The sequence below is a fragment of the Myotis brandtii genome, unplaced genomic scaffold, assembly GCF_000412655.1.
Source record: "Myotis brandtii unplaced genomic scaffold, ASM41265v1 scaffold233, whole genome shotgun sequence".
NCBI lineage: Eukaryota > Metazoa > Chordata > Mammalia > Chiroptera > Vespertilionidae > Myotis > Myotis brandtii.
This window is the reverse complement of record NW_005358773.1, coordinates 79,383-105,648: the sequence shown is the minus strand read 5'-3', so window position 1 is coordinate 105,648 and position 26,266 is coordinate 79,383. Positions and strand designations below refer to the sequence as shown.

Sequence of the window (26,266 nt, the reverse complement as noted above, 5' to 3'; positions counted from 1 at the left end):
CAGTTAGGTCTGGGGTGAGCTGCCTGCACTCTGAGCCTAGTTTCCTCATAAGATAAGGGTTTAGAATGGATGGTCACTAAGTCGTTTGTTACTTTACTTTTGGGTCCTATAAGGTGGCAAAGCGCCACCCATCTGTGCTCTGTGTGGGGAGCCATGCCCACAGGGCCCCCCAGCATCCAGGTCCAAGTCCACAGCCTGCCAGACAGCAAGGTGGCAGTGGGCCTTTCCCAAGCTTCACTGTCCTTTGATTTGGGGACTTGTAGCAACTGGCCCTGCCTTGACTCTCAGGCTGCTCAAGGGGTCATTGCCACAAGGATCCCTTGTGTCTCTCTTCCCCTCCTGCCGGGTGCCTTGTCTGGGGGACCCACCTCACGGCAGGCGCAGTCCCATGTTGCACATGGACTGAATCCTTCTCAGCCACGTCTGCAGCTGCTGCCTCCCTGCAGCGTGGGACCGGGTCACTGCTCGGCAGCCTGAGACCGTGTGACTCTCTCAGGGAGCGAGCGGCTCGCAGCCGCCCCTGGCCTGTGTGACTGCCCCTCTCATCCCTCCATCCCCATTCGCTTCTCTCCTGGCCTGTCTCCCACCAGCGTCCTCCTCCAGCCATGGCCCGGCTCCCATGTTTCTCCCCAGATTCCGTCCCTCCCTCCTTCAGGTGCCTGGATGGGGGATGGGAGCGGCCACCCACTCTATTTGGTAACGCCTGTCAGGAAACATGAGTGACGTGGCTGAGGCCTGGAAGTGAACTTTATTTTTCTACACTTTGTTCAAGAAATTATCCAGGATGGTTTTCAGGGAAACTCGGTGTTGTGTTTTCTACCATGTATAACTGAGGGATGTGTGGGGGTCGGAGTGCCCTGGGCAAGGCTTCCAGATCAGGGGCAAGTGGTCCAGCAGTGATGTCCATCCTTCGGGGAGAGCAGATAGCCGAGGGAAGGAGAACAAGAGCCAGCTGCTGCCGGGCGCGAAGGAGAAGTGGAGCAGGTTGGCGCTGAGGTTGTCCCCAGGCCCTGAGGCCCAGACGGCCTGTGTCCCCCCCTCTGCTCCCCAGGTGTCCGTACCTGCACCGGACAACCGGCGACACCGAGCGCAAGTACCACCTGCGCTACTACAAGACGGGCACGTGCATCCACGAGACCGACGCCCGGGGCCACTGCGTGAAGAACGGGCCGCACTGTGCCTTCGCCCACGGGCCCCTGGACCTGCGGCCCCCGGTGTGTGACATCCGGTGAGTGGGCGTCCCGCTCCGGGCAGGCGGGGAACCAGCTCACTTCCCCAGAGTTTCAGGCAGCACTGGTCCTAAGCAGCTCTTTTGCTGGGCTTTGATTTTATTCTAAAAAGTTTCCTTCCTTCTGACTCGTGCAACATGGAGCTCCCTAGGGGGTGAGGGCGATGAGCGAATCCCTACGAAACACCACCCAGCTCTCAAGTCACTAGGATTTGGGTCGAGACCGTTGTCCCAGGGCAGGGGGTGCCCGAGGACGCAGGATACTGTCCTGAACCCCCCAGGCCGCCAGCCTCTCCGGGGACATATGGGGTCTCCTTAAAGTGATAGAACCGAGTGAGTCTCTCACCTTCGGGAAGGGCTTGGACACCCTCCAGAGCCGTAATCGCTGTGTTGTTTGGTCGCAGGGAGCTGCAGGCCCAGGAAGCCTTGCAGAACGGCCAGCTCGGCGGTGGGGATGGCATCCCTGATCTGCAGCCTGGGGTCTTAGCCAGCCAGGCCATGATCGAGAAGATCCTGGGCGAGGACCCCCGGTGGCAAGGTAACCCCATGGCCGCCACTGAGGGTGGGCAGGGGAGCCCTGAGCCCTGTTTGTAAAGTGACCTCTGCAGAGGACCTCATTGCCCTCGTTGGTAGATCAGATGGGGAAACTGGGACTCATTGAGGCGAGTACTTTACCCTCAGTCCTGGGGGCTGTGGGGACTGAGGGGGTCTGAACCCAGGCATCCGGTCCCCCGGCCACTTCACACCACGGCTTCTCTGGGGGGAGGGTGCACAACTGGAACAGCTCCTTCCCACATGGGCCCTCCCAGAACTGGGTTGCTGTTCATGGCTCTGCCTGCCCTGCCCTGTGGGCCTCTGCGTGGCCCTCAGATCAGCAGCCTTAGGTCCCTGGGGTTTGTTTGAACTATGGCCGTATCCCTTGGGACTGGGGGGCCCTACCCCTGGCAGCCTCCACACATGATGGCGATGGGCAGTGAAATCTTTTTTGTGTGGTAAAATACACATCACATAAATTTGTCATTTTAACCACTTTAAAGTGAACGATTCAGTGGCATTTAGTCCATTCCCAATGTTGTGCGACCAACACTCTCTAATTCCAGAACATTCCATCACCCTGGATGGAAACTCGGTCCCCATTAAGCAGTCCCTCCCTGGTCCCTGGCCCCCACTGGTCTGCGTTCTGTCTCCTTGGATTTGCCTGTTCCGGAGCATCCCAAAGAGCAGTGAGGGTTTAAGAAAACCCCTCTAAGTAATGCTGTGTCTCCCCCAACTTCCTTCACTGACTCTCACATGCATGAACCACACTGCGGGACTGTAGTCCCGTGAGCAGTGAGTTCCTCTGCTCACAGAATGTCTGTGCTGGCGCTGCGGTTCCAGAGGTGAATTAATAAAGGTGATGGCACAGGCCTTTCCGGATTCCCCTCCCGCCTCCTGCTCCCCCGCTCTGGCCCTGGCACTGTGTGTGGCACCTGCGTGGCCAGCACCGAGGACTCGGGACTGGGCCCCCAGCTGAACCAGCACTGAGGACCATGGCCTTGGCCTCGTCTGGGATGTGGAGGGGGCCCAGGGACCCTACTCCAAGTTTCAGGGCGACCGCGTGTGCTGTTGAGGTCCTCCCCATGTTGTGATGTCACTGGTGGGGGCAGATCTCCCCACGGGAAACGCTGTGTGCCCACAGCTCCCCGCTTCCTAGCATCGAGGATAAGTGCTTCACTCGGGATTGTTCTGTTTTTCTGGAAAACGCCTTTGAGAAGGTTCCATTTCTTGTTTCCCACCTGGTAGCCCTCCCTGACTTCTACCTGCTAAAGCCGGTGCTCTGGTTCACAGCGCAGGTGTGGGTGACGGTCCCCAGAACCATCAGGGGCTGAGCTTGAGGAAGGACAGTGGGAGGAGGGGATGGCAGGCTGGCCCGAAGCTTCGCAGGGCCCTACGGAGTAACCTTGGTGCCTGCGCCTGGGTTTGGGTCAGGAGTCTGTCTGGTTCAGGTGCTCTGGCTTCCGTTTTCCAAGTGCTCGAGACCAGCGGTCGCCAACCGGCGGTCCGCGGACCACTGGTGATCCCTGAGGCCCGAAAGGTTGGCGACCGCTGGGCTAGACACCACCAGTGGCGCTGAAACCACCTTCTTCTTCAGAAGAGCCATTGCACACTGTCTTTCTATGTTTTTGTTTTTCACCCATAGGTGGTGGTTTAGATTGTTAATTAGTAGATTTCATTTTATTTTAATTTTTTATTTATTTTTAATATATTTTTATTGATTTCAGAGAGGGAGAGGGAAAGATAAAACATCGATGATGAGAGAGAATCATGGATTGGCTGCCTCCTGCACGCCCCCTACTGGGGATCGAGCCCACAACCCAGGCACCTGCCCTTGACTGGAATCGAACCCGGGACCTTTCAGTCCCCAGGCCAATGCTCTATCCACTGAGCCAAACAGCTCGGGCCGTAGATTTTATTTTTTTAGGGAAGTTTTTGGTTTGCAGAAAATTTGCACTTGCACGGATAGTACAGAGTTTCCATGTCCCCCTCCCAGGTTCCCTCAGTTTGAACATCTTGCATTATGTACATTATTACAGTTAATGACCCAAGAGTGATGCATTATTATTAATCTCCACAGTTTACTGTAGGGTTAGCCCTGGTGCTGTCCATTCTCTGGATTTGGACAAATGTATAATGATGTGTATCTACTCATGTGGCATCGCACAGAGTAGTGTCACTGCCCTAAACATTCTCTGTCAGCCTAGTCGTCCCTCTGTCCCCCCACCCCCTGGAGACCACTGAGCTTTTCTCTTTTTAAAAATGTATTTTATGCGCCCTGACTGGTTTGGCTCAGTGGATAGAGCATCGGCCTGTGGACTCAAGGGTCCCGGGTTCGATTCCAGTCAAGGGCATGTACCTTGGTTGCGGGCACATCCCCAGTAGGGGGCGTGCAGGAGGCAGCTGATTGATGTTTCTCTCTCATCGATGTTTCTAACTCTCTATCCCTCTCCCTTCCTCTCTGTAAAAAATCAATAAAATATATTTTTTGAAAAAAATGTATTTTATGGAAGGGAGAGGGAGAGAGAGAGAGAGAGAGAATCATTGATTGGCTGCCTCCTGCACACACCCTACTGGGGACTGTGCCCTGACCGGGAATTGAACCGTGACCTCCTGGTTCATAGGTCGACACTCAACCACTGAGCCACACCGGCCGGACGACCACTGATCTTTACTCCATTGTTTTGTCTCCGGTAGTTTTGCCTTTTCCAGAATCATCCAGGTGTGGCCTTTTCAGACCGGCTTCTTTCACTTAGTAATATGAATTCAAGGTTCCTTCCTGTCTTTTCATTGCTTGATAACTCATTTCTTTTGTCACTGAATAATATTCCCTTGTGTGGATGGACTGTGGTTTATTTACCATTCACCTACTCAAGGACACCTGTGAGCCTCCGTGTCTCACAGTTATTGTCATGCAGTTCATTTATGTGTGTTTCATGCCACTTGGCACAGGACCTCATATCTATCCCAGGCACTCAGTCAATACTTGTGAATAAATGTCTTAAAATTTTTATTTTCTTAAAGTCAGCTTTCTTGTTGCCCAAACCCCTTTGGTTGTCTCTATGCCCTGCTGTGTGGCTAGCATCACTTGTCATGTAAGAAGCAATCTGAAGCTGAATGTGGCCTGGACGGGTGGTATGGTCATGTAACGTACCCTGTGCATAGCGTTGCTGCTCTCACCTGCACCATGGGCAGGACTCGCCCCTCCCAATCTCCCTCCTTCCCTCCTGCTGGTTCCTCAGCTACCAGTGCTTAGCCCACCGAGCAGATGTATTTAAAAACAACAGCATATTAATAAGTAAATTGGTAGTTACAAAATAGTCACGTGGATGTAAAGTACAGCATAGGGACTATGGTCAGAATTATAATAACTGTGTCTGCTGTCAGGTGGGTACTAGGCTTATCGGGGGGATCACTCATAAATTGTGTAAATGCCTAACCACCGTGCTGTACACTAGTATGAAATATTATTGAATGTCAGCTATAATTGAAATAAAACCCAGCATATGTAATAAGGTATCAGTTATTAACCAGCCCAAGAGAGGATAGGAGTTTTAGGAATCCTCATTGGTTACTGCTTTTTTAAAAATATATATATATATATTTTATTGATTTTAGAGAAGAAGGGAGAGAGAGATAGAAACATCAATGATGAGAGAATCATTGATTGGCTGCCTCCTGCACGCCCCCCACTGGGGACCGAGCCCGCAACCCCGGCATGTGCGGCATGTTCGACCAGAATCGAACCCTTCAGTCCGCAGGCTGACGCTCTGTCCACTGAGCCAAACCAGCTGGGACTGGTTACTGCTTTTAAATGACGCTGGTGGCTTTCTGTGTGTTTTGCTTTGGAGATAAAATCCAGATACATGAAGTTAATCATTTAGAACATAGACTTTAGGTTTTAGAGGAGTTTTAGGTTTGACATGAGTGGAAAGTACAGAGAGCCCTGTGCCCCCACATGCCCACGTCCCCACCACAGAGGGACGCTGGGTATAGTCTTGAACCTGTGTCAACGCATGATCACCCAGAGCCCATTGTTTATGCCAGGGCTAAAGCGAACCATTTTAAAGTGTGCGTTTCAGTGGTTTGTGGTCTATTCAAATGTGCAACCACCACCTTTCTCTGGTTCCACACTCTGTCTGGCTTCCCCACAGCAGCCCCATAGCCATCATAAGTCACTCCCTCCTCTCCCCTCCCGCAGCCCGGCAACCACTCGTCTACCTTCTGTATGTGGAGTTGCCTGTTCACATTCCCGATAAGAGCAATCACACATACGTGGTCTTTTGTGTGTAGCCTCTTGCACTGAGCATCATGTGTTTGAGGTTCACCCACACTAGCTTGGGTCCGTGCTTCATTCCTTTTCATGGCCGAATACTATGCCTCTGGACGGATGGAGCACACTGTGTTTCTTCCTTCCTCTGTGGACGGACACTTGGTTGTGCATCCTTTTGGCTGTATGACTAGGGCTGCTATGAACACATGTGCTGTGAGCATGCGTGTATTCGTTTACATGTGGACTCCTGTTTTTCAGACACCAACTTCGTGCTGGGCAGCTACAAGACCGAGCAGTGCCCGAAGCCGCCACGCCTCTGCCGCCAGGGCTATGCGTGTCCCCACTACCACAACAGCAGGGACAGGCGGCGGAACCCCAGGAGGTTCCAGTATCGGTGAGCCCGTGCCCACAGGCCCCTGGGCCTTTGCCTCCTTCCTACTCCAGGCCCTGAGCTTCCTGTCCCGCTTTTCCTTTGAGCAAAGAGCCCCTCTGCTTACCTGCTGCCACCTCCCTTGCCTGGGGGACCCGCTGTCTTCCTGGAGAGTTGGGTACCTGTCATTGTTCTTCCTCTGAGTCATTTCACAGTCAGGGAGCAGAGAGCCTAACTTAGTAGGCTGTAAGTATTAGTGACCAAATATTAGCTGGAGAAGGTAAAGTGAGTTTACTGCATATGGAAGGGTTAGAAAATAAAGATTAAAAAAAACAAGAAAACAAAAAGTCTTACTTACACTGGTGGTATTTTTTCTATGAAACCAAACAAGTTACAATAATGCTGCCAAGTACACGACAAAGGGAGGATTTCGGTTAGACTTTTCATAGTGTAGGCGGGAAAAGTCTCACATCCAATTTTTAAAAATTTCTTTATTGATTTCAGAGAGGAAGGGAGAAGGAGAGAGAGATAGAAACATCAATGACGAGAGAGAATCATTGATGGGCTGCCTCCTGCACGCCCCCTACTGGGGATCGAGCCTGCAACCCAGGCATGTGCCCTTGGCTGGGATCTGACCTGGGACCCTTCAGTCCGCAGGCCGACGCTCTATCCACTGAGCCAAGCCGCCAGGGCCTCACATCCAATTCTGAAACAACCTCGAGAAAAGATGGGCTCGCCGCCTCCTGGCTTCGGGAGGTCCGGCCGCTTCCTCGAGATGCTGCTCACGCCAGCGTGGGGAGCCCCGACTTTGACTCCCTTTAGTTTCTGTGGAAAATAACCCCGGGGCTCCTGAGTACTGTCTGGGTCCAGATGGCACTCACCCTACTCTTGCCTGTCCTCAGAGGGAAAGGGGCCGGCCCTTGCAGGGCCGTGTGCCTGTGGGTGCACCGTCCTGAGAGGCGAGCCCGGCGGCAGGCGGGTAGACCAGCACCCCCGGCACGCACAAAGCTGGTCTCCTCTAGACCCTCCTGTGACTCCCCCTGTCGCCCAGGTCCACTCCGTGCCCCAGCGTGAAGCACGGCGATGAGTGGGGTGAGCCCTCCAGGTGTGACAGTGGGGACAGCTGTCAGTACTGCCATTCACGCACGGAGCAGCAGTTCCACCCTGAGGTACGCGGGGAGGCGGGGCTCCATAGCCTGGAGAGGGTGGGTCTGGTGGATCCTTGCTATGTTTGGGGGGTCCCTCTAGAGCAGCGGTTCTCAACCTGTGGGTCGCGACCATCGGAAAACACACATAGCATATCAGATATTTACATTACGATTCATAACAGTAGCAAAATTACAGTTATGAAGTAGCAACGAAAATAACTTTATGGTTGGGGGTCACCACAACATGAGGAACTGTATTAAAGGGTCGCGGCATGAGGAAGGTTGAGAACCACTGCTCTAGAGACTCACAGGGCTCAGCAAAGCCATTGGGTCCGCAGTTAGGGCTCGTTGCACTGTAAGGGTACAGCGTGAAGTCAGCAAAGGGCAGGATCCCCAGGGGGCAGGGCCTGGGGAGGCCCAGCGTGAGCTTCCAGCTGTCCTCTCCCAGGGAATGACGGACGACACTCACTTCTCCCAGTGCCTTTGGGGTCAGCACAGAGTGTTGCCAACCAGGAAGTCACCTGAGCCTTGGTGTCTCGGGTTTTTGTTGGGAGTCGACTGTGGAGACGTAGCTGACCTGGGTTGAGTTGATGCCGTGGGGTCCAGGGCCCCCGCCGTAGGTCACATTGTCATTATCCAGGGTGGCCAAGGCCAGGCAAATAGACACTTACCGAACAAGACGTTCGAGGGGCACCGAGGTCACCTCCCAGGAGTTGTCAAGGTCGGTCCTTCCTTTGGATCGTGCAGGGTGTGACCCCCAGAGCCTGCTCAGCTAGCCAGAGCTCACGTGGATTTGTGTTCAAAACGACTAAGCCAACAAGCCCCCTTCAGAGCCTGAGTTCGCAGGAGAGCACGGGGCCCAAGGAGGGTGGGGGCCAGGGCTGGGCTGCGGGAGGGGTCGAGGGTGAGAGGGTGAGAGGGTGGATGTCCACCCACAGGGGTGGTAGTGTGTGTGCTGATCCCTGTGAACTGAGGGGTGGGCTCATGTGCTGAACTCCACGGGCCTAGAGGGGAGGCAGGGCCAGTGGGTGGCGGTGGAGGGCTGCCGGGGGCCTGCACAGCCTGGTCAGGAGTGAGTTGTCCTCCTCGGGCAAAAGGCTGCCTCGGGCGCTGGGAGGAAGGCACTGAGCTGGTGCTGAGCACGCAGGCATCGGGCTTGTGTGAACTTGGATAAAAGTCTAGCCTTCACCTCCGGGCCTTCTCTCTCAAGCCTAGACCTGCATTTCAGGCCCCACCACAGCCGGTCTCAAGTTTTTATTTTCTCCTCTTCTAGTCACATGATCATTTCTTCATTGGAGTTTGGAAAACTCCTCAGAAAAAATGCTGTGCCTGTTCACACCAGAAGTGTTTGAATAAAAAGTCTCACCTCACCTGGCTCTCACCCTGAGGTCACGACTGCGCCATTCATTTCTGTGGCTCAGCACTCTGGTTCTTATCTGTTTCCCACACTCATGCTCTTCTTTTTTTTGTTTTGTTTTGTTTTGTTAATCCTCACCCAAGGACATTTTTCAGTTGATTTAAATAGAAGGGAGGGAGGGAGAGAGAAACATGATGTGAGAAAGACACATTGATTAGTTGTCTTCCACCCTTGCCCAGGGCCAGGGTCTGAACCTGCAATCCAGGTACATGCCCCTGACCGGGAATCAAACCCACGACTCCTTGGTGCACGGATCGATGCTCCGACCACAGAGCTACACTGGCCAGGGCTCATGCTCTTTTTTTCTTTTTTAAAATGTATTTAATTGATTTTTTTTACAGAGAGGAAGGGATAGGGATAGAGAGAAACATCGATGAGAGAGAAACATCAGTCAGCTGCCTTCTGCACCCCTTCCCCCACTGGGGATGTCCCCGCAACCAAGGTACATGCCCTTGACCGGAGTTGAACCTGGGACTCTTCAGTCCAAAGGCCGACGCTTTATCCACTGAGCCAAACCGGTCAGGGCTCATTCTCTTCTTTTTATATGGCTCATGTAGGTGCAGAATTGGGACTGAAAACCCGTGGACACCAGTGAATTTTTACTTAACTGTGTTTACTCTTAATGTTGTGACTTAACAGAGAAGAAAACAAGTGAATCAGTGGGGCATTTGCACCTGGTTTTATTTCAGGCCTGCCTGTGGAGTTGCAGCCACACTGATTGACCTGTGATGTCCTTTGTCACATACCACGTTAGCTCTGGGGTGTCCATCTGTTTTTACACACACGCCTTGGTGCATACATTACATTTGTTGACGCTTAAGCAAGACAAAACTCAGAATAGTTAGCATGACCTTCCCTCAGGGGTCACTGAGCACCAGCAAGCCTAGCGCTGGGTGCACTAGAGGCTGTCCTGGGCATGAAAGCAGGCGCCAGAGTGAGGGAGCGCGTGGCTGTGCCACCTGAGGCGCCCTGGGCTGCAGGAAGGGGTGGGGACCCATCCAAAGGGTGGTGATTGCATTTTGTTTCCTGAAAGTGCTGTGCTTTAAAATGCACATACAATGACATGTAGCTTCCTGATGTTTTTAGTGAATTTGAGACCCTTTGAAATTGTTTTTGTTGGCGTGGTTGCCTAGCAGACAGTTGAGTCAAGGGGACTGAGCAGGTGGGGAAGGAAGGAGGGTGGTGAGGTGTCGGTGTGGGGCAGGGGTGGGCAAACTTTTTGACTCGAGGGCCACAATGGGTTCTTAAACTGGACCGGAGGGCCGGAACAAAAGCATGGATGGAGTGGATGGAGTGTTTGTGTGAACTAATATAAATTCAAAGTAAACATCATTACATAAAAGGGTACGGTCTTTTTTTTTTTAGTTTTATTCATTTCAAACGGGCCTGATCCGGCCCGCGGGCCGTAGTTTGCCCACGGCTGGTGTGGGGTCTGGGCAGGAGTGCAGAGATCCTGCCGTGGCAATGCCCACAAGGTGCATCTGCAGCCCTGAGGCTGGTCTGCTCCTCCTGGGTCCCATGTGCTGCGGGGCCAGACCCCGGTGTTGTGGACAGCATGAGAGTATCTTCGACCCAAGTGGGGTGGATTGGGTCTGGTCATGGGATGGACACGTGTTCATTTAATAGGCATTTCTTGAAATGCACCTGCTGTGTACCAGGCACTGAAGCAGGTGCATCTTTCAGAAAACGCCATGTGGAGAAGCTGAGTGTGTGGCTTTAAGGACAGGTGCTCCAGGCCCTCGTTCCCCGGACTGGCTGGCCCTGTGCCGAGGAGGGGATTAGGGACTGCGGGCCTTCAGGGAGGGGGCCACGCCCACACCCCTCTCTTCCGAAGATTCCTGCTGCGATTGGGAGCTTAGTTCTCTATGTTGTGGTGCATCCTCTCTGGGCTGCCCACGGAAACCCATTTCCAATCGAGTCTCCACTTTATTTTATGTTTGTTCCTAGATCTACAAATCCACAAAGTGCAACGACATGCGCCAAACCGGCTACTGCCCTCGGGGTCCTTTCTGTGCCTTCGCACATGTGGAAAGTAAGTACAGACGCCCAGTGGGCTCTGGCTTAGCCGCTGCCGCAAGCCCATCAGGGGAGACAGCGCACAGGCTCATAGACTCTGTTCATCCTGAGCAGGCTCTCAGGATGGGGGAGCAGGTGGAAGCGCCCCACATGCCTTCAGGGTTCCTGGGGTGGGAGCTGTTGCAGGCTGGGCCTTGTGGGGCCCAGAGGGGCCCTGCCTCCAGGTGTTCGGGCTCCTGAGTACAGTGGCTGGGCACTGGCACGGGTTTGTGTGGGTCGGGGCTAGTATTGAAGGCCAGATGGGCCCATAGAATGTTCCCAAAGGCAGAAACGAGCCTCTGCGACGGGGGTGCACGCACACCGGCCCTCCCCCTTGGTGTTCCTCGGCTTCCTCCTAAACGCCTGCGAGTTGGGATCCAGGTGTGTGTATAGTGGCCAGCTCCAGTTTACTTTCTGCTTGTTCTTTGGGTGGGGAGGTTGGCTGTTCTTGCTGAATTTCACATTGTTTTCTGATGCTCAAATCACTCGAGGCTCACACCGAAGACTGGAGGGTCCTGTTGCCCTGACAGCTCCCGGGTGTTTCAGACGCCCTCTCAGAGGCCAGTGCAGGCTCTTTCCCTAATTGTAGGGGATCCTTTAGCCAACGACCCTGCGAAACCAGCAGCCACTCACAGCCTGCTCTCCCTTTCCCCAGAGAACCTGGGAATGGCCACCGACTGGGGCTGCCGAGACCTCACGCCCACCAGCGGCTCCACGGCCAGCAGCGGCCCACCTGGAAACGTGAGTGGGTGGTGCCCCGAGGGGGCTGCCTGGGGGGCGGCTGACTCCATCCTTTGGTTTCTAATCAAATTGTAAGGGGCAGATGGTTGTGCTTCCTGAGTAACGCGGTTTAAGACAATCTGCTTTGGGGTTGGCAGCTCCTAGAAGACGCTAGACCAGGGGTGGGCAAACTTTTTGACTTGAGGGCCACAATGGGTTCTTAAACTGGACCGGAGGGCCAGAACAAAAGCATGGATGGAGTATTTGTGTGAACTAATATAAATTCAAAGTAAACATCATTACATAAAAGGGTACGGTCTTTTTTGTTTTTAGTTTTATTCATTTCAAACGGGCCTGATCCGGCCCGCGGGCCGTAGTTTGCCCACGGCTGCGCTAGAGCAGTGGTTCTCAACCTTCTGGCCCTTTAACACAGTTCCTCATGTTGTGACCCAACCATAAAATTATTTTCGTTGCTACTTCATAACTGTAATGTTGCCACTGTTATGAATCGTAATGTAAATATCTGATATGCAGGATGGTCTTAGGCCACCCCTGTGAAAGGGTCGTTCGACCGCCAAAGGGGTCGTGACCCACAGGTTGAGAACCGCTGCGCTAGAGGATTGCCGTTTGCCAGGCGCTTGCATATTGCCCGCACGTGCATGCACGGTCTTGGGCTGACCGTAAAGGAAGGGCCCACCTCCAGCAGGGTCCTCTCAGGGCTGTCTGCCCCCTGGGAGGGGAGGTGCTGGCTGAGGGCGGGCGTGGGCAGGTCCCTGACCCTGAGCACCCCCGGGTCTCAGTCAGGGTGGTCCTAGAGGTTTGCCGGGCAGTGAGAGATGGGGGGTCACTTCTGGGAGCTGATGGCCCTCCTGGGTTAGGACCTCCATGTCGCTGAGGACAGAGTACGATGGTGGGGACAGGGTTCAGACCTGGTGTCCCACCCTCACTGCCAAGGCCGTGGCCTCCTATGGTGCCCTCACGCGGGGTGTTTTGAGGGGGCAGAGAGGACCCTCTTCCTCAGGCGAGCTCGGTGACGTGGGTGCATGAGTGTTTCCATTTGTCCTGTTGGAGTCACCAAGAAAGGCATCTGGCTGCAGATGAGGCTGAATTCCTTCAGTTTGGCAGCGAGCTGGGCTGCTCTTGCAGGAGAGCCCATCCTCCTCCCTGGGTCAGGCCCGCACTGAGGGTCCCCCTGGGTCAGGCCCGCACTTAGGGTCCGGGTTCTGGGAGCCCCTCCAGCACTTAGGAAGGGTAGGAAGGGCTGCACCTGGATTTGCCACCTCACAGGTCTTCGGTTACATTGGGAGAGACTCACATATGCAAATTTAATCATTTCAAAGTGAACAGTGGCATCTTTTTTTTATATGTATATTTTTATTGATTTCAGAGAGGGAGCAATAGAAACATTAGTGATGAGAGAGAATCATTGATCGGCTGGGGATTGAACCCGAAACCCCGGCATGTGCCCTGACCAGGAATCCAATCGTGACCTCCTGGTGCATAGGTCGACGCTCAACCACTGGGCCACACCAGCCGGACAACAGTGGCATCTTGTGCATTCACAGCATGCAGCCACCACCTCTCTAGCTGGACTCAGCCCTGTTGTCTTTCCATGACAACTGGTTGTCTTTCCATGAGACAATTCACATGGACCCGAGGGCTGGGAGTGAAAAATGAGGAAGAAGCTAAAATCCTCTAAGAAATGTTCATTAAAATGATTTGAGCCCAGCCGGTATGGCTGAGTGGTTGAGTGTTGGCCCTTGCACCAAGAGATTACTGGTTCAATTCCCAGTCAGGGCACATGCCGGGTTGCAGGCTCGATACCCAGTCTCCTCACCCTAGCCGGTTTGGCTCGGTGGACAGAGTGTCGGCCTATGGACTGAAGGGTACCAGGTTCGATTCCAATCAAGGACATGTACCTTGGTTGCAGGTTCCCCGGCCAGACGTGCAGGAGGCAACCAATCGATGTGTCTCTCTGATATCAATGTTTCTCTCTGCCTCTCCCCTCCCTTCCATTCTCTCTAAAAATCAATGAAAAAATATCCTTGGGTGAGGATTAACAAAAAAAGAACAAAAGAAAGAGGTGGTGTTCTGGAAGGGGAGGGGAGGGGCCCCCTGCACAGGGGTGGGGAGGAAATTGCCCTAAGTCATTCTTGGCCTCAGGTGTCAGTCTTTCCAAAACTCCCCAGCTCTTAAAGGGGACCCCTGTAGTGAAAGGCTTGTCTGGGGTTTGTCCCCATTGTGGGTTCAGGGTGCACGGAGCTGACATGCTACCTTCACACAGCCTAGCCTGGAGGTCAAAGGTCAAAGTCCAGGCGTAAGAAATGGAATCCAGGAGGACCGATGCAGAGCTAGCAGATCTGAATGCTTTCTCTATGTTATGAGACTTTAGTACTTGTCAAAGCTTGGGTCTCTGTGTATTTTTATTTTTAATCAACTGTGTTTTCTTTTTTCTGTTGCAGGCAAAGTGGAGGGACTCACCTGCTGACGGCAGCCAGAAAGCCAGTGAGCACGACAGTAAGCAGGTACCATTCTCCTGGGATGGGATTTCCATCATCCTGTGGTCGCGGGACAGCAGGCCTGGGTTATGGCTTCCTAACTTGGTCATGCTCACTCCTGGCACAAAGTGGCCGGTTAATGTTCACGTGGAATTTAACTACGTATTTACTTAGTTAGTTTATTGATGAGAGAGATTGTGTGAGACAGAAAGAGCAAGAGAGAGAGAGAGAGAGAGAGAGAGAGAGAGACATCAATTTGTTGTTCCACTTATTTATGCATTCACTCATCTTTTGTTTGTGCCCTGACTGGGGATCAAACCTGCAACCTGGTATCGGGATGATGCTCTAACCAGCTGAGCTACCCAGCCAGGGCGTTTAACTGTGTTTTTCATTATCTTCTTAAAGTCGTCTGTTCCATGCATCCTTTGTTTTAATGTTTAAAACATTGCATTGTGTAGGCAGACCTTGGAGAAATTGTGGTTTGGCTCCCAGACCACTGCAATAAAGCGAGTATATCGGTTAGGTGAGTTGTAATCTTTTTCCTGCTGGAGGGTTTTGCCTTCAGTTTGTTAAAAAAAAAAAAAGGCAACATCTGCGAAGCACAATAAAACAAGGTCTGCCTATACCTTGGAAATAAGACCCAAACCTTTGAAAGTTTCCCCCGCGGGGAAGACGAGCACCAGTAGCTGCTCTGATCAGTGTGCTGGGGCCGCTGTAACAAAGCACCGCAGACGGAGCTGAAACAGAAATGGGTCCTGGGGTCAAGGACACGGCTTCTCCCTGTCTCCTCGCAGCATCTCCCCTGTGCCTGTGGTCTGTCTCCAAATCTCCCCTTTTATAAAGACACCAGTCACAGTGATTAGGACCCACTCTAATTTTAACTTGATTCCCAGGGCGCTAAAGATCCCGTGTCCAGGTAACGTCACACTCGGGGTTCTGGGGTCAGGACTCCAACATAGGAGGGTCTGGGGACACAGGTCAGCCCAGACAGCATCCAAGATCATGGGCTTGGACCTCATGGACCACTGGTTGGCGACCGCTGCTCCAGGCCACAGCTTATTGTCACATCCTGAGATGATGGTCAGGATGTTCTTCGGGGTGTTGCTCACTGTTTCCCCTCCTCAGTGAGGCTGAGGGGGAGCTTCCAGCGGAGCCCCCTGTCCCGAGGCTTCAACAAAGTTGGGACCTTTCTCTCTTTTCTGCCCAGCCCAGCTTTCAGGCTTGTTCAAACCTAGTCTGTCTGGAGAAACCTCTTTTTTTTTTTTCAAAACCGGTGCCCTAAGGACTCAGAACACTTGTTTTTATCCGTCCCTGTAACCAGCAGAGCTGAAAACATCCGGAAGGCCTGGGCGAGGGGGGCAGGCAGCAGGGGCTCACCTCCGGCAGGACTTCACCGGCCAACACTGTCTGGGGGTCTTTAAGTTCCTACCTGACAGCACCTCTCCTTCCCTTCTCCCTGGTCTTCTGGACGCCCCCCCCCGAGGGCAGGTTTTTCTCCAAATGGCTGTCTGAGCAGCTTCTGTAGTCACGCGTGTTCTCTTCAGAGCTTCCGAAGCAGGTGTTTGAACGGGGCAGAAGGATAGTTGAAAGGAAAAATGCAACTTAGTTATTTTGTGATGGTTTTTCCTTAAGAGATGAAAGTTGACAAGATGTTCATTAAGAACCTGAAACATGACATGTGAGGAATAAGGTGGCCAGTGGGCACATTGCCTGTCTCAGAGCTGCGGGAGGAGGGCCTGAGGAGCCGGGGGGCCGACTCGCCAAGTTGCATGGCGAGGGACCCCCATGCCAGTCAGGGCCCAGCAGCCCCCGGAAAGGGTGGGCGGTCCCAGTGTGTGAGCCGCCCTGGGGGTCCCGCTGCCCCCACCAGCTGCTGTGTCTCACATGGTGGCACCAGCCCCACTCGGCGCTGAGTAAACTGGCCACGTTCATCTGCAAGCCAGCTCTTGCCTGTGCTCAGAGACCCCGTCCACTCCGTCCCAAAGCCTGGCTCCAGGGGCAGCGAGCGCCAGGGTGGCAGGATTAAAGGGCCAGCTGCAAGGGTCCCTAGGCTAGGTTTGGGTTGCCCGCCTTCCCCCTCCCCCCCCCCCAGACCTACTCCCACCCCCTACTCCCTGCCCCCAGATTCCTGCTCAGGTAGAAAGGCTGGAGGGTACGCTGAGGCGGCACAGTGCTCTCTCGGACAGGCGGCTGCCCTGGGGACCCCTTCCCTGCACATGGGCGCTGGTCTACTACATCCCTGGGACCCCTCCCATCTCCTCTGTGTCAGCTGCAGGTCCATGGGTCCCCACTGTCCCTGTGTTACCAGCCCTGACTGTGGCTCTTGTTTCTGGGGCCTCGGCCATTTGGTGAGAGTGGGGAGCCCCAAGTGCCTCTCTGTGCAGAGTTTTTGTTGATAAACTGAGGTGGTTCAATTCCTGCTTGGTCTGGTCCCTCCCCAATTCCCGTCTTCCTTCCTGGTGGTCTCCTCCTCAGAAGCCTGCTACCAGGCCACATGTGGTGGAGCACGTGACACAGAAGCGTTGAGGCACCATCGTGGTCCAGGAGATGATCCATGTGGGCTGCCGAGGCCGGAGACGCTGTCCCCGGTGTGCCCGAGCCCAGGACTCACTCTTGCCCCTCCCGAGAGGCCCAGTGTAAGGCAGCCAGGCCCAGAGCACACCCTGTGCAAGCCCCGTGGTTGGACAGTCATCATCCTGAGCACCTCGGGGCACTTGTTTCCTCGCTAACATGCACGCTCTTCTAAAAAATGCATCTTTATTGTGGAAAGTATTGCAGATGTCACCCCCTTTCCCCCTATTGATCCCCTCCACCCGCTCCCATCCCCTCCCAGGCCTTTCCCGCACTATTGTCTGTCCGTGGGTTTTGCATACATACCTATAAGTTCATTGGTTAAGTCTTCCTGTCCCCCCTTCTCTCTGAAATACGTCAGCCTGTTGTAACATGCACGCTTTCAAGGTTGTCACTTGGATGAGACCCCAAGTCACTCCAGGGTCCGCTTGGCCAAGTGTCTCATGTTGGTGGAAGTGGCTCTCCTCCAGCCTGCCGCTCAAAACAGGCAGACGGAAAAGCTTCATGACACTGGGGTTGGTGATGATTTCTTGGATATGACACCAAAAGCACAGGCAACAAAAGAGAAAATAGACGTCACACATCATCAAAATTAAAAACTTGTGTGTCCCCTGGCCGGTGTGGCTCAGTTGGTTGTGTCATCCCGTGCACCAAAAGGTCATCGGTTTAATTCCCAGCCCGAGCACATACCCGGATTGCTTGGTCCCCAATAGGGGGCATGTAGGAGGTAGCCTATCGATTTTTCTCTCTCACATCGATTTTTCTCCTTTGCTCTCCCTTCCTCTCTCTCTAAAATCATTACAAACATGCTGGAAAACAAAAAAACTTTTGTGTCAAAGAACACTGTCAACAGAGGAAAAGGCAGCCCACGGAATGAGAGAAAACATTTGCAAATCATGTGTCTGATAAGGGGTTAACATCCACAATTAACAAGAACTCCTACAACTCAACAGCAACAAAACAATCCAACTGAAAAATGGGTCGAGGACTTGAATAGACATTTCTCCAAAGCAGATATACAAAAAGCTCATAAGCACATTAAAAGATGCTCAACACCACTGGTCATTGGGGAAATACAATTCACATCTGTTACCAAACTCAAGGGGTTCGCCACTTGGGGTACTTATTTAAAAGCAAGAGGTGAGCCCTGGCCAGTGTGACTCAGTCGGTTCGGCATCCTCCCATGCACCAAAGGGTCGCCCAGGTTGTGGGCTCGATCCCCATGAGGGATGTGCAGGAGGCAGCTGATTGATGTTTTGCTCTTACATCAATGTTTCTCTCCCTCTCTCTTCTTTTCTCTCAAAAAATCAATTTAAAATCTTTAAAAAGTAAAATAAAAAGAGGCCCTGGCTGGTGTGGCTCAGTTGGTTGGGCATTGGCCTGGGCACCAAAGAGTTGCTGGTTTGATTCCTGGTCAAGGCATATGTTTGGGGTTGCGGGCTGATCCCTGTTAGGGGGCGTATAGGAGGCAGCTAATCAATGTTATGCTCTTACATTGATGTTTCTCTCTCCCCCTCCCTTCCTCTAAAAGTCAATAAAATTAAAAAGACAGAGGTGAGCACTGGCAGGGTGGTCCAGTTGGTTGGAGTGTCATCCCATACACCAAAAGGTTGCGGGTTCAATTTCTGGTTGGGGCACGTATGAGAGGCAACAGATTGGTGCTTGTCATATCAATGTTTTTCTCTCTCTTCCCCCTTTTTCTCTAAAAACCAATATCCTCGGGAGAGAATTAAAAAACAAAAAACAGGAAGTGGTTGTCACGAGGTAGTTTTATTTACTTGCAGCAAGTAAAGGAGAGAGAGGATTCACATCCAGAGCTCTGCCTCCTCGAAGGGAGGCTTGGCCATTGCTTACCTACATTATTTGGTCAATGACATGTTGATTGCTTTTTGCAGTTGGCTACTGTCATGTCTTGAGTTCCCCCTTCAGCTTATCCTATTTACTGCTGCATCTGCAAAATACTGTGCTATATTTTAACATTTAGCAAGAAATAACATTTAGAACTGTCCGTTGAGATCCTTGTCCTATCTAACACATTGACAATAAGATATGACTTCCATACTCATTAAGATGGCTGCTGTAAGAAACAAAAACAGACAATAAGAGGTGTTGGTGAAAATGTGGAGAAATTGCAACTTTTATGCATTAGAAAACAGTATGGTAGTACCTTGAAAAATTGAAAATAGAACTACCATATGATGGAGCGATTTCACCTCTGGATATACTGTATACCCAAAAGAATTGAAAGTAGTGTCTCAAAGGGATGTTTGTTCACCCATGTTCATAGCAGCATGATTCAGAATTGCCAAAAGATGGAAGCAACCGAAGTGCCCATCGACAGATGAATGGATAAGCAAACTGTGGTGTATACATACCGTGGAATATTATTCAGCCTTAAAAAGGCTACAACTCGGGTGAACCTTCAAGACTGTTAGCTTGGGCCATAACAAAACACCATAGACTGGCTGGCTAAAATAACAAATTCATTTCCTCACAGTTCCGGAGGCTGGAAGTCCAAAATCAAAGGGTAGGCAGGCTTGATTTCTCCAAGGCCTCTCTTTTGGGTTACAGACTGCCCGAGTCTCGTATGTGCTCACATTCTATTTCTCTGTGTGTGCACATCCCTGGTATTTCTTTGTCTTTTTATAAGGATACCAGTCTTACCAGTCCTATCGGATCAGGACCCCACTCTTACTACCTCATTTAACCTTAATCACCTCCTTCACTGCCCTGTCTCCAAACACAGTCATCTGGGGGTTAGGGCTTCAACACTGGTGTCTTGGAGGGACATAGACATTCAGTCCATAAAAAAAGATAACTTTGCTAAGTGAAGTGAGCTAGACACGAAGGACCACATATTGTATGATTTCATGCATAAGAGTTCCCTAGAAGAGTCAGATTCATATAGATAGAAAGTGGAATGGTAGTGTTAGGGGCTGGGGGAGGTAGGGGTAGGGAGTAAGTATTTGATGGGGACAGAGTTTCAGTTTGAGAAGATGGGAAAGTTATGGAGATGGATGGTGGAGATGTTGCTCAACAATGTGAATGTCCTTAGTGCCACTGAATTGTGCACATAAAAACAGTTAAAGTGGTAAATTTTATGTTAGTGTATTTTACCATAAGAAAGAAGAAAATAAACTGGGCAAAGCTATTATGGGCATGGTTCCCCATCTCCCCATGTGTGTCACACTCCCTTGGTGATGGGGACCCCATGCTTGGCCCATCCTGGTACGTGTGTAACTACCATGGCCTCAGTGAAAGGGCCCAACAGAATGTTGTCATCAAATTCCAGGACAAATTGTCCCTGATGTTTTTCACGGGGCATGTCCTCCTGCAGTGTGACTTGATTTGTGTGGGTAAGTGAAGTCACAGTGTGTGCCTCAGGCTGGTGGCTCCGGGTCAGGCTGTGTGTGGGATTTAATTTGGGGCATCTGCAGTGTCCTCCATGGGTTATAGGGGGGCCTGTGGTCACACCTCCACGGCTGGAGGGACAGGAACGCTTGCTTGTGGGTGACCTCAGGGAGCGTAGGAGACCCAGCTGTCCAGACTTCTGCAGTTTGAGTTTTTATTTTTAAACTAGAGGCCCGGTGCATGAAATTCGTGTACTGGGGGGGGGGGAGCTCAGCCTGGCCTGCGCCCTCTTGCAGTCCAGGAGCCTTCGGGGGATGTCTGACTGCCGCTGCACTCGCCAGATGTGAGCCCGGCTTCTGGCTGAGTGGCGCTCCCCCTGTGGGAGCGCACTGACCACCAGGGGGCAGCTCCTACATTGAGCATCTTCCTCCTTGTGGTCAGTGCATGTCATAGCGACTGGTCGTTCTGCTGTTTGGTCAATTTGCATATTAGCCTTTTATTATATAGGATTGTCACTTCAAACATACAGTGGTGATCAGTTCCAGGGTCTCTGCACCTGTGGACCGTGGTCTGCCAAGGGGCGCTCTCTTGAGCAAAGCCAGTGGAGGGGGTTGGGAGCCCGTGAACACAGGCCGTGGGGCCAAGTAATATTCACTTTGAAAAACTGTTCTCTGCAGATTTCTGTCTGACAGAATGCTTAGTAACACTCCTTATTATGGAAAACTTCCCTTAGGTGACAAACTGGTAACCCCACCTTGTCGTTGGTCTTGTTGTAGCTGCCCCAACCCCAGGTTACTTCTGTGTTATTTTGAGGCAGAACCCAGACATCACATCATTTCACCTCCATGTAGCTCTGACTCCCGATGTCCTAGTAACTTCGGAGTCTGCCTTTAAACTCAGTGCGGTCCGGCCGGTGTGGTTCAGTGGTTGAGTGTCGGCCTATGAACCAGGAGGTCATAGGCACATGCCTGTCAGAGCACATGCCTGGGTTGCAGGCTCAATCCCCAGTAGGAGCATGCAGGAGGCAGCTGATCAATGATTCTCTCACATCATTGATGTTTCCATCTTTCTCCTTCTCCCTCTCTGAAATCAATAAAACTATTTAAAAATAAATAAAATCAATAAAAAGAACAATATAAATGAACAAACAAAACAGAAACAGACTCATAGATACAGAGAACAGACTGATGGTTGCCAGAGGGGAGGGGTTTCGGGATTGGAGACAAAGCTGAAGGGACAAACCTGTATGGTACCAATGGGGCACTGGGAATATCAGGGGGAACACTTTGTAAAGTATACCAGGTGTACCGGTTAATAATGGGGATTTTTTTCAATAGATGGAGTTACACATATGTTGATATATATGCAATTTGATATGTATGCTATTTTGTTGTATTGACATCAAGCTTTAAAACTTCATATGTCATTTTCTGAAGGTGTTAACATCATAGATATTTTAACACTTAAAAATGTCGAGTTTTGTGCCAAAAAAAAAAAAAAAGAGCATTTGTGGGAAGTTCTAATTCATTACTTTATTTTGAAGAAAAGTGCTGCTGAAAGTAATCATATACTTCGGGAAGCTTATGGTGAACATGCTCCATCTCAAGATACTTGTCAATGCTGGTTTAAACGCTTTATTTATTTATTTATTTTTTGGTTTAAACGCTTTAAAAGTGATGATTTTGATGTGAAAGACAAAGAACGTCCAGGTCAACCAAAAAAGTTTGAAGACCAACAATTACAAGATTCGTGTCAAACTCTAAAACAACTTGCAGAAATATTAAACGTTGCTCAGTAAACAATTTCCGATCATTTACAAGCAATGGGAAAGACTTTAAAGGAAGGAAAATGGGTGCCACATCAACTGAACGAAAGACAAATGGAAAACCGAAAAGTCATCAGTAAAATGTTGCTTCAACGGTATGAAAGAGAGTCTCTTTTTTGCATCAAATTGTGACTGGCAATGAAAAGTGGATTTATTTTGAGAATCCCAAATGCACAAAGTCATGGATTGATCCAGGTCAACCATCAACATCGACTGCAAGGCCAAATCGCTTCGGAAAGAAGACAATGTTCTCTGCGTTTGGGGGGATCAGGAAGGTGAGGTGTACTATTATGAGCTTCTAAAACCAGGTGAAACCGTTAATACTGATCGCTAACAACAACAAATAATCAACTTGAACCACGCTTTGATCATAAAACGACCAGAATGTGCCAGAAGACACAGCAAGTAATTTTGCTTCATGATAACACACCATCACACACTTCAAAACCAGTTAAAGACACGTTAAAAGATCTTGCCTGGGAAGTATTAACCCACCCGCCGTATTCACCAGACCTTGCTCCTTCAGATGACCACTTGTTCCGATCGATGGCACACACACTTTCTGAGCAGCACTTCAAAACGTACAAAGAAGTGGAAAATTGGGTCTCTGAATGGTTTGCCTCAAAATAAGAAAAGTTCTATTGGGACGGTATCCACAGATTACCTGAAAGATGGGGGAAATGTGTAGCTAGCGATGAAATTACTTTGAATAAAGCACTTTTGATGTTTCTCTTGAAATTATCATGTTTTCTTTGATTACAAAATCCGCATTACTAACTGGTACACCTAGTATGATTGTCTAACCAATATGTTATACACCTGAAAATAATACAAATAATATTGAATGTACAGTAAACTGTAATATAAAAATAATTTTTTTAAAAATAAAATGAAATAATAAACGCAGTGTGGGCTGGCTCCCAGCTCTGTCCCGGGGCATTTTCACTGCAGGCTTTTCTTGTGCACAGCACCCTGCACATTTGTGGCTCTTCATCCAAGACTGGGCCAGCTCTCTGTGTTTCATCTGTTGTCTATCATATAAAGATAACGTGAATGTCCCCATTTTTTACTTTTCTTCGGTAATGAGGTTATGGGACCATGTCATCAGTTTTCAGAAGAGGGCTGGTTCTCAACTACTTTGTCTGTGGGTGGTTTGTTTTCTAGTGTTGAATGTCTACTTTTGAAAACTGCTTTCTGCAGAGTAGTTCATTACATGAGACTTCCTAGATCAGTGGTCAGCAAACTGCAGCTGGCGAGCCACATGCAGCTCTTTGGCCCCTTGAGTGTGGCTCTTCCACAAAATACCACGTGCGGGCACGCACGTATAGTGTGATTGAAACTTCGTGGCCCATGCACAGAAGTCGGTATTTTGTGGAAGAGCCACACTCAAGGGGCCAAAGAGCCGCATGTGGCTCGTGAGCCGCAGTTTGCCGACCACTGTCCTAGATACATTTGTTCCTGTTCCTGGGTGATTGGCAGCTAGTGAGTCTGCTTGTCTAGGTCATTGTAAATAAGTAGACATTTAGGGGTCAAGTCCACTTGCATTACTTTTTGCTTTGGGGGTGGAGTTAGCCAGTGCCTCTGTCTGCCCGGACTGCACTAGGTCATGCTGCTCTTGTCGGTGCAGGTGCGTCTGCTCATCTTGTTTGTGTCTCTGCACAGAACCACCTGGCGGTGTTTACAGTGGTTCACCCGCTTGCTCCCAGCGTGAGCTCCAGCGTGGCGTCCAGCCTGGCATCCAGTGCTGGTTCCAGCGGCTCCTCCCCCACTGCTCTGCCCATTCTCTCGGCCCGTGCCCACCCACTGGACCCCACTGGCAGTGCCCTCGAGTCCATCCCAGGTAAGCCCAAGACTCTGGTTTCCCTGACTTCTCTTAGCACTTACCTTGTAGCATTTGGGGAATAAGGTGGAAAACCCACCTGTGATTTTGGTCATCTGTCACTTTGGCTGTCTGGCACCTGGTCGTGGAAATACCTGCCTCACCAGCAGCCCGGGGCTGGAGCTGCAGATCTGATGAGGAGCCCTCGGGTGGGGCAGCTGCACAGGCCTCAGGGCAAGGCAGAGAATGGGAGGCTCTAGGGAAATTGAAGTGGGAGTTGGGGGGACGGCGAGGGCACTGGAAGGTGGGGGCCATGACGAGGGTGGAAGGGAGTAGGGATGAGTGCAGAAGGCAGTGGGCACGGCTGCCGACTATAGTGGTTCCCTAGCTGCTAGGAGTCAGCGAGGGTTTGTGGACTGATGAGCCCTGTGATTGGAGCCAGGCTGGGGGAACCTGCCTGACGACCTGGATGGAGGCCTGGGGCTCAGGTGGGGACTGTGGTGAAAATATAGGGACGAGCAAGATGGACTGACAGCTAAGAGGGTGGTGGTGGGCTGTGCCTGTCCCCTTGGCCCCCTCAGGCCACATCGGAGTGGTGGGGCACCTGGGACCGGCGGAGGGTGCTCTGCATTGCTCAGCTGACCCTCACACACATCTGTGTCCTGGTACCGGGAGGTTCAGGGAAGGCCTTCTGTTTGGAAGTTCCAAACTCTCTGTCCCAGAGTTGGCTGGGGAGGTGTGGCTGTTGGCCAGGAGTCGGCGGCTGCTCCGATAAGAGTCCCAGCCTGGGCAGCACAAAATTTTATTGTTATGGATAAGCACAAACAATTCTTAAAGGAAAGCTTCTTTTCCCCAATATAAAGGTAGTAATAGTAAAATTTGAGCATAAGAGCAAATTAATTAGGAAAATGAAATTCCTGCCCCTGAATAGATGAGGCTTTGCTCACCTGAGCGAAATATAGAACCAGGTGCATCTATGCTTTGAAAGGGGCCTCAGTGGACAGGTTTGACTTAAGATTGGAGTTACATATTTCTGTAATTTTTGCAGTCATTATCTAACACCTAAGGGGCGTCCTCAGCCTGTTTTAGTATGTCATTGACCATCTTGCTGTGTATACTTTCATTGACTTAAATATTTCTTGAACCAACTACCAGGAGGTAAAGAGGTGAATTTTTGATCAGGATCAACATTGCCTCCATTTACAGATAACACATTTCTGTTGCTGTTGTTAAAATAATGAGCTTCTACTGTCAGTGTGATCCTCACGTCTTCTATGCTCACCCTCCTGAGATCACATGTAAAATTATGGCCTAATACTGCCCCAGTTATGGAAGTAACTGCCCTCTGGCCCCAGGAGGGCCCTCGCTGGGCAGTGTTTCCACTGCTGAGAACTCCCACCACCGACGTGCTTTGGGACTAACAGGTGTAGACTGGATGTTTCCTCCTGGGGTACAGTTTCATTCAGGTTATATCATTACAAATGCACTGAATCAAAATTCATTTTAAAAGTATTCATTTATTCATTTAGAGTAAACTAAAAAAATAGGTGTGGTTTCCAGACTATTCTGTATTTAATGGATTTTGTGGAATCATCTCAGGTCATTTGACAGATTTCATTTCCTTTGCCTTTCACTTCACATGAACAGGTTTCAGATTAAAACAGTGACCATTGCCCTAGCAGGTTTGGCTCAGTGGATAGAGTGTCAGCCCATGGACTGAAGGGCCCCGGGTTCGATTCCAGGTCAAGAGCACATACCTGGGTTTCAGGCTCCATCCTGCCCGAAGCAGGAGGCAACCAGTCGATGTGTCTTTCTCACATCCATGTTTCTCTCTCTCTAAAAATCAATGGAAAATATCCTCTGGTGAGGATTAACATCATCATCATCATCATCATCATCATAATAGTGACCATTAAGTCCTGCAATTGTGAGTGTTGACCTATGAACCAGGAGGTTATGCTTCAATTATGAGTCAGGGCACATGCCCTGCTTTCGGCTAGATCCCCACTAGGGGGCATGCAAAAGGCAGCCAGTCAATAATTCTCTCTCATTGATGTTCCTATTGTCCCTCCCTCTTTGAAATTAATAAAAAAATATATATTTAAAAATAGTGACCATCAACCCTAGCCGGTTTGACTCAGTGGATAGAGCGTCTGCCTGTGGACCCAAGGATCCGGGGTTGGATTCTGGTCAAGGGCATGTACCTTGATTGCAGTCTCCTCTCCTCCCCAGGCCCTGGTCTTGGCTCCTGCAGGAGGCAACCAATCTTTCTCTCACATGATGTTTCTCTCTCTCTTTCCCTCTCTCTTCCACTCTCCCTAAAAACCAATGGAAAAAATATCCTCAGGTGAGGATTAAAATAAATAAAATTTAAAAACAGTGACCATTAAAATAGTAACCAGAGGAGCTCATTGCTGGAAGCGCCCAGCGGCAAAGAGCAGCGAGAGCCATGATTCC

At 50.8% G+C, this 26,266-nt stretch overlaps 1 protein-coding gene across 1 annotated transcript in view; it reads left to right on the top strand.

Moving 5' to 3' along the window:
* The window catches only part of UNKL (unkempt family zinc finger-like), a 51,071-nt gene that overhangs the window by 11,715 nt on the left and 13,090 nt on the right, over positions 1 to 26,266 (top strand). Inside the window, exons 5-10 of the mRNA XM_014539985.1 lie at positions 6,294 to 6,429; positions 7,457 to 7,574; positions 10,918 to 11,002; positions 11,681 to 11,766; positions 14,208 to 14,270; positions 23,653 to 23,830. Coding sequence (XP_014395471.1) covers positions 6,294 to 6,429; positions 7,457 to 7,574; positions 10,918 to 11,002; positions 11,681 to 11,766; positions 14,208 to 14,270; positions 23,653 to 23,830 — 666 coding nt within the window. The remainder of the gene's footprint in view (positions 1 to 6,293; positions 6,430 to 7,456; positions 7,575 to 10,917; positions 11,003 to 11,680; positions 11,767 to 14,207; positions 14,271 to 23,652; positions 23,831 to 26,266) is intronic.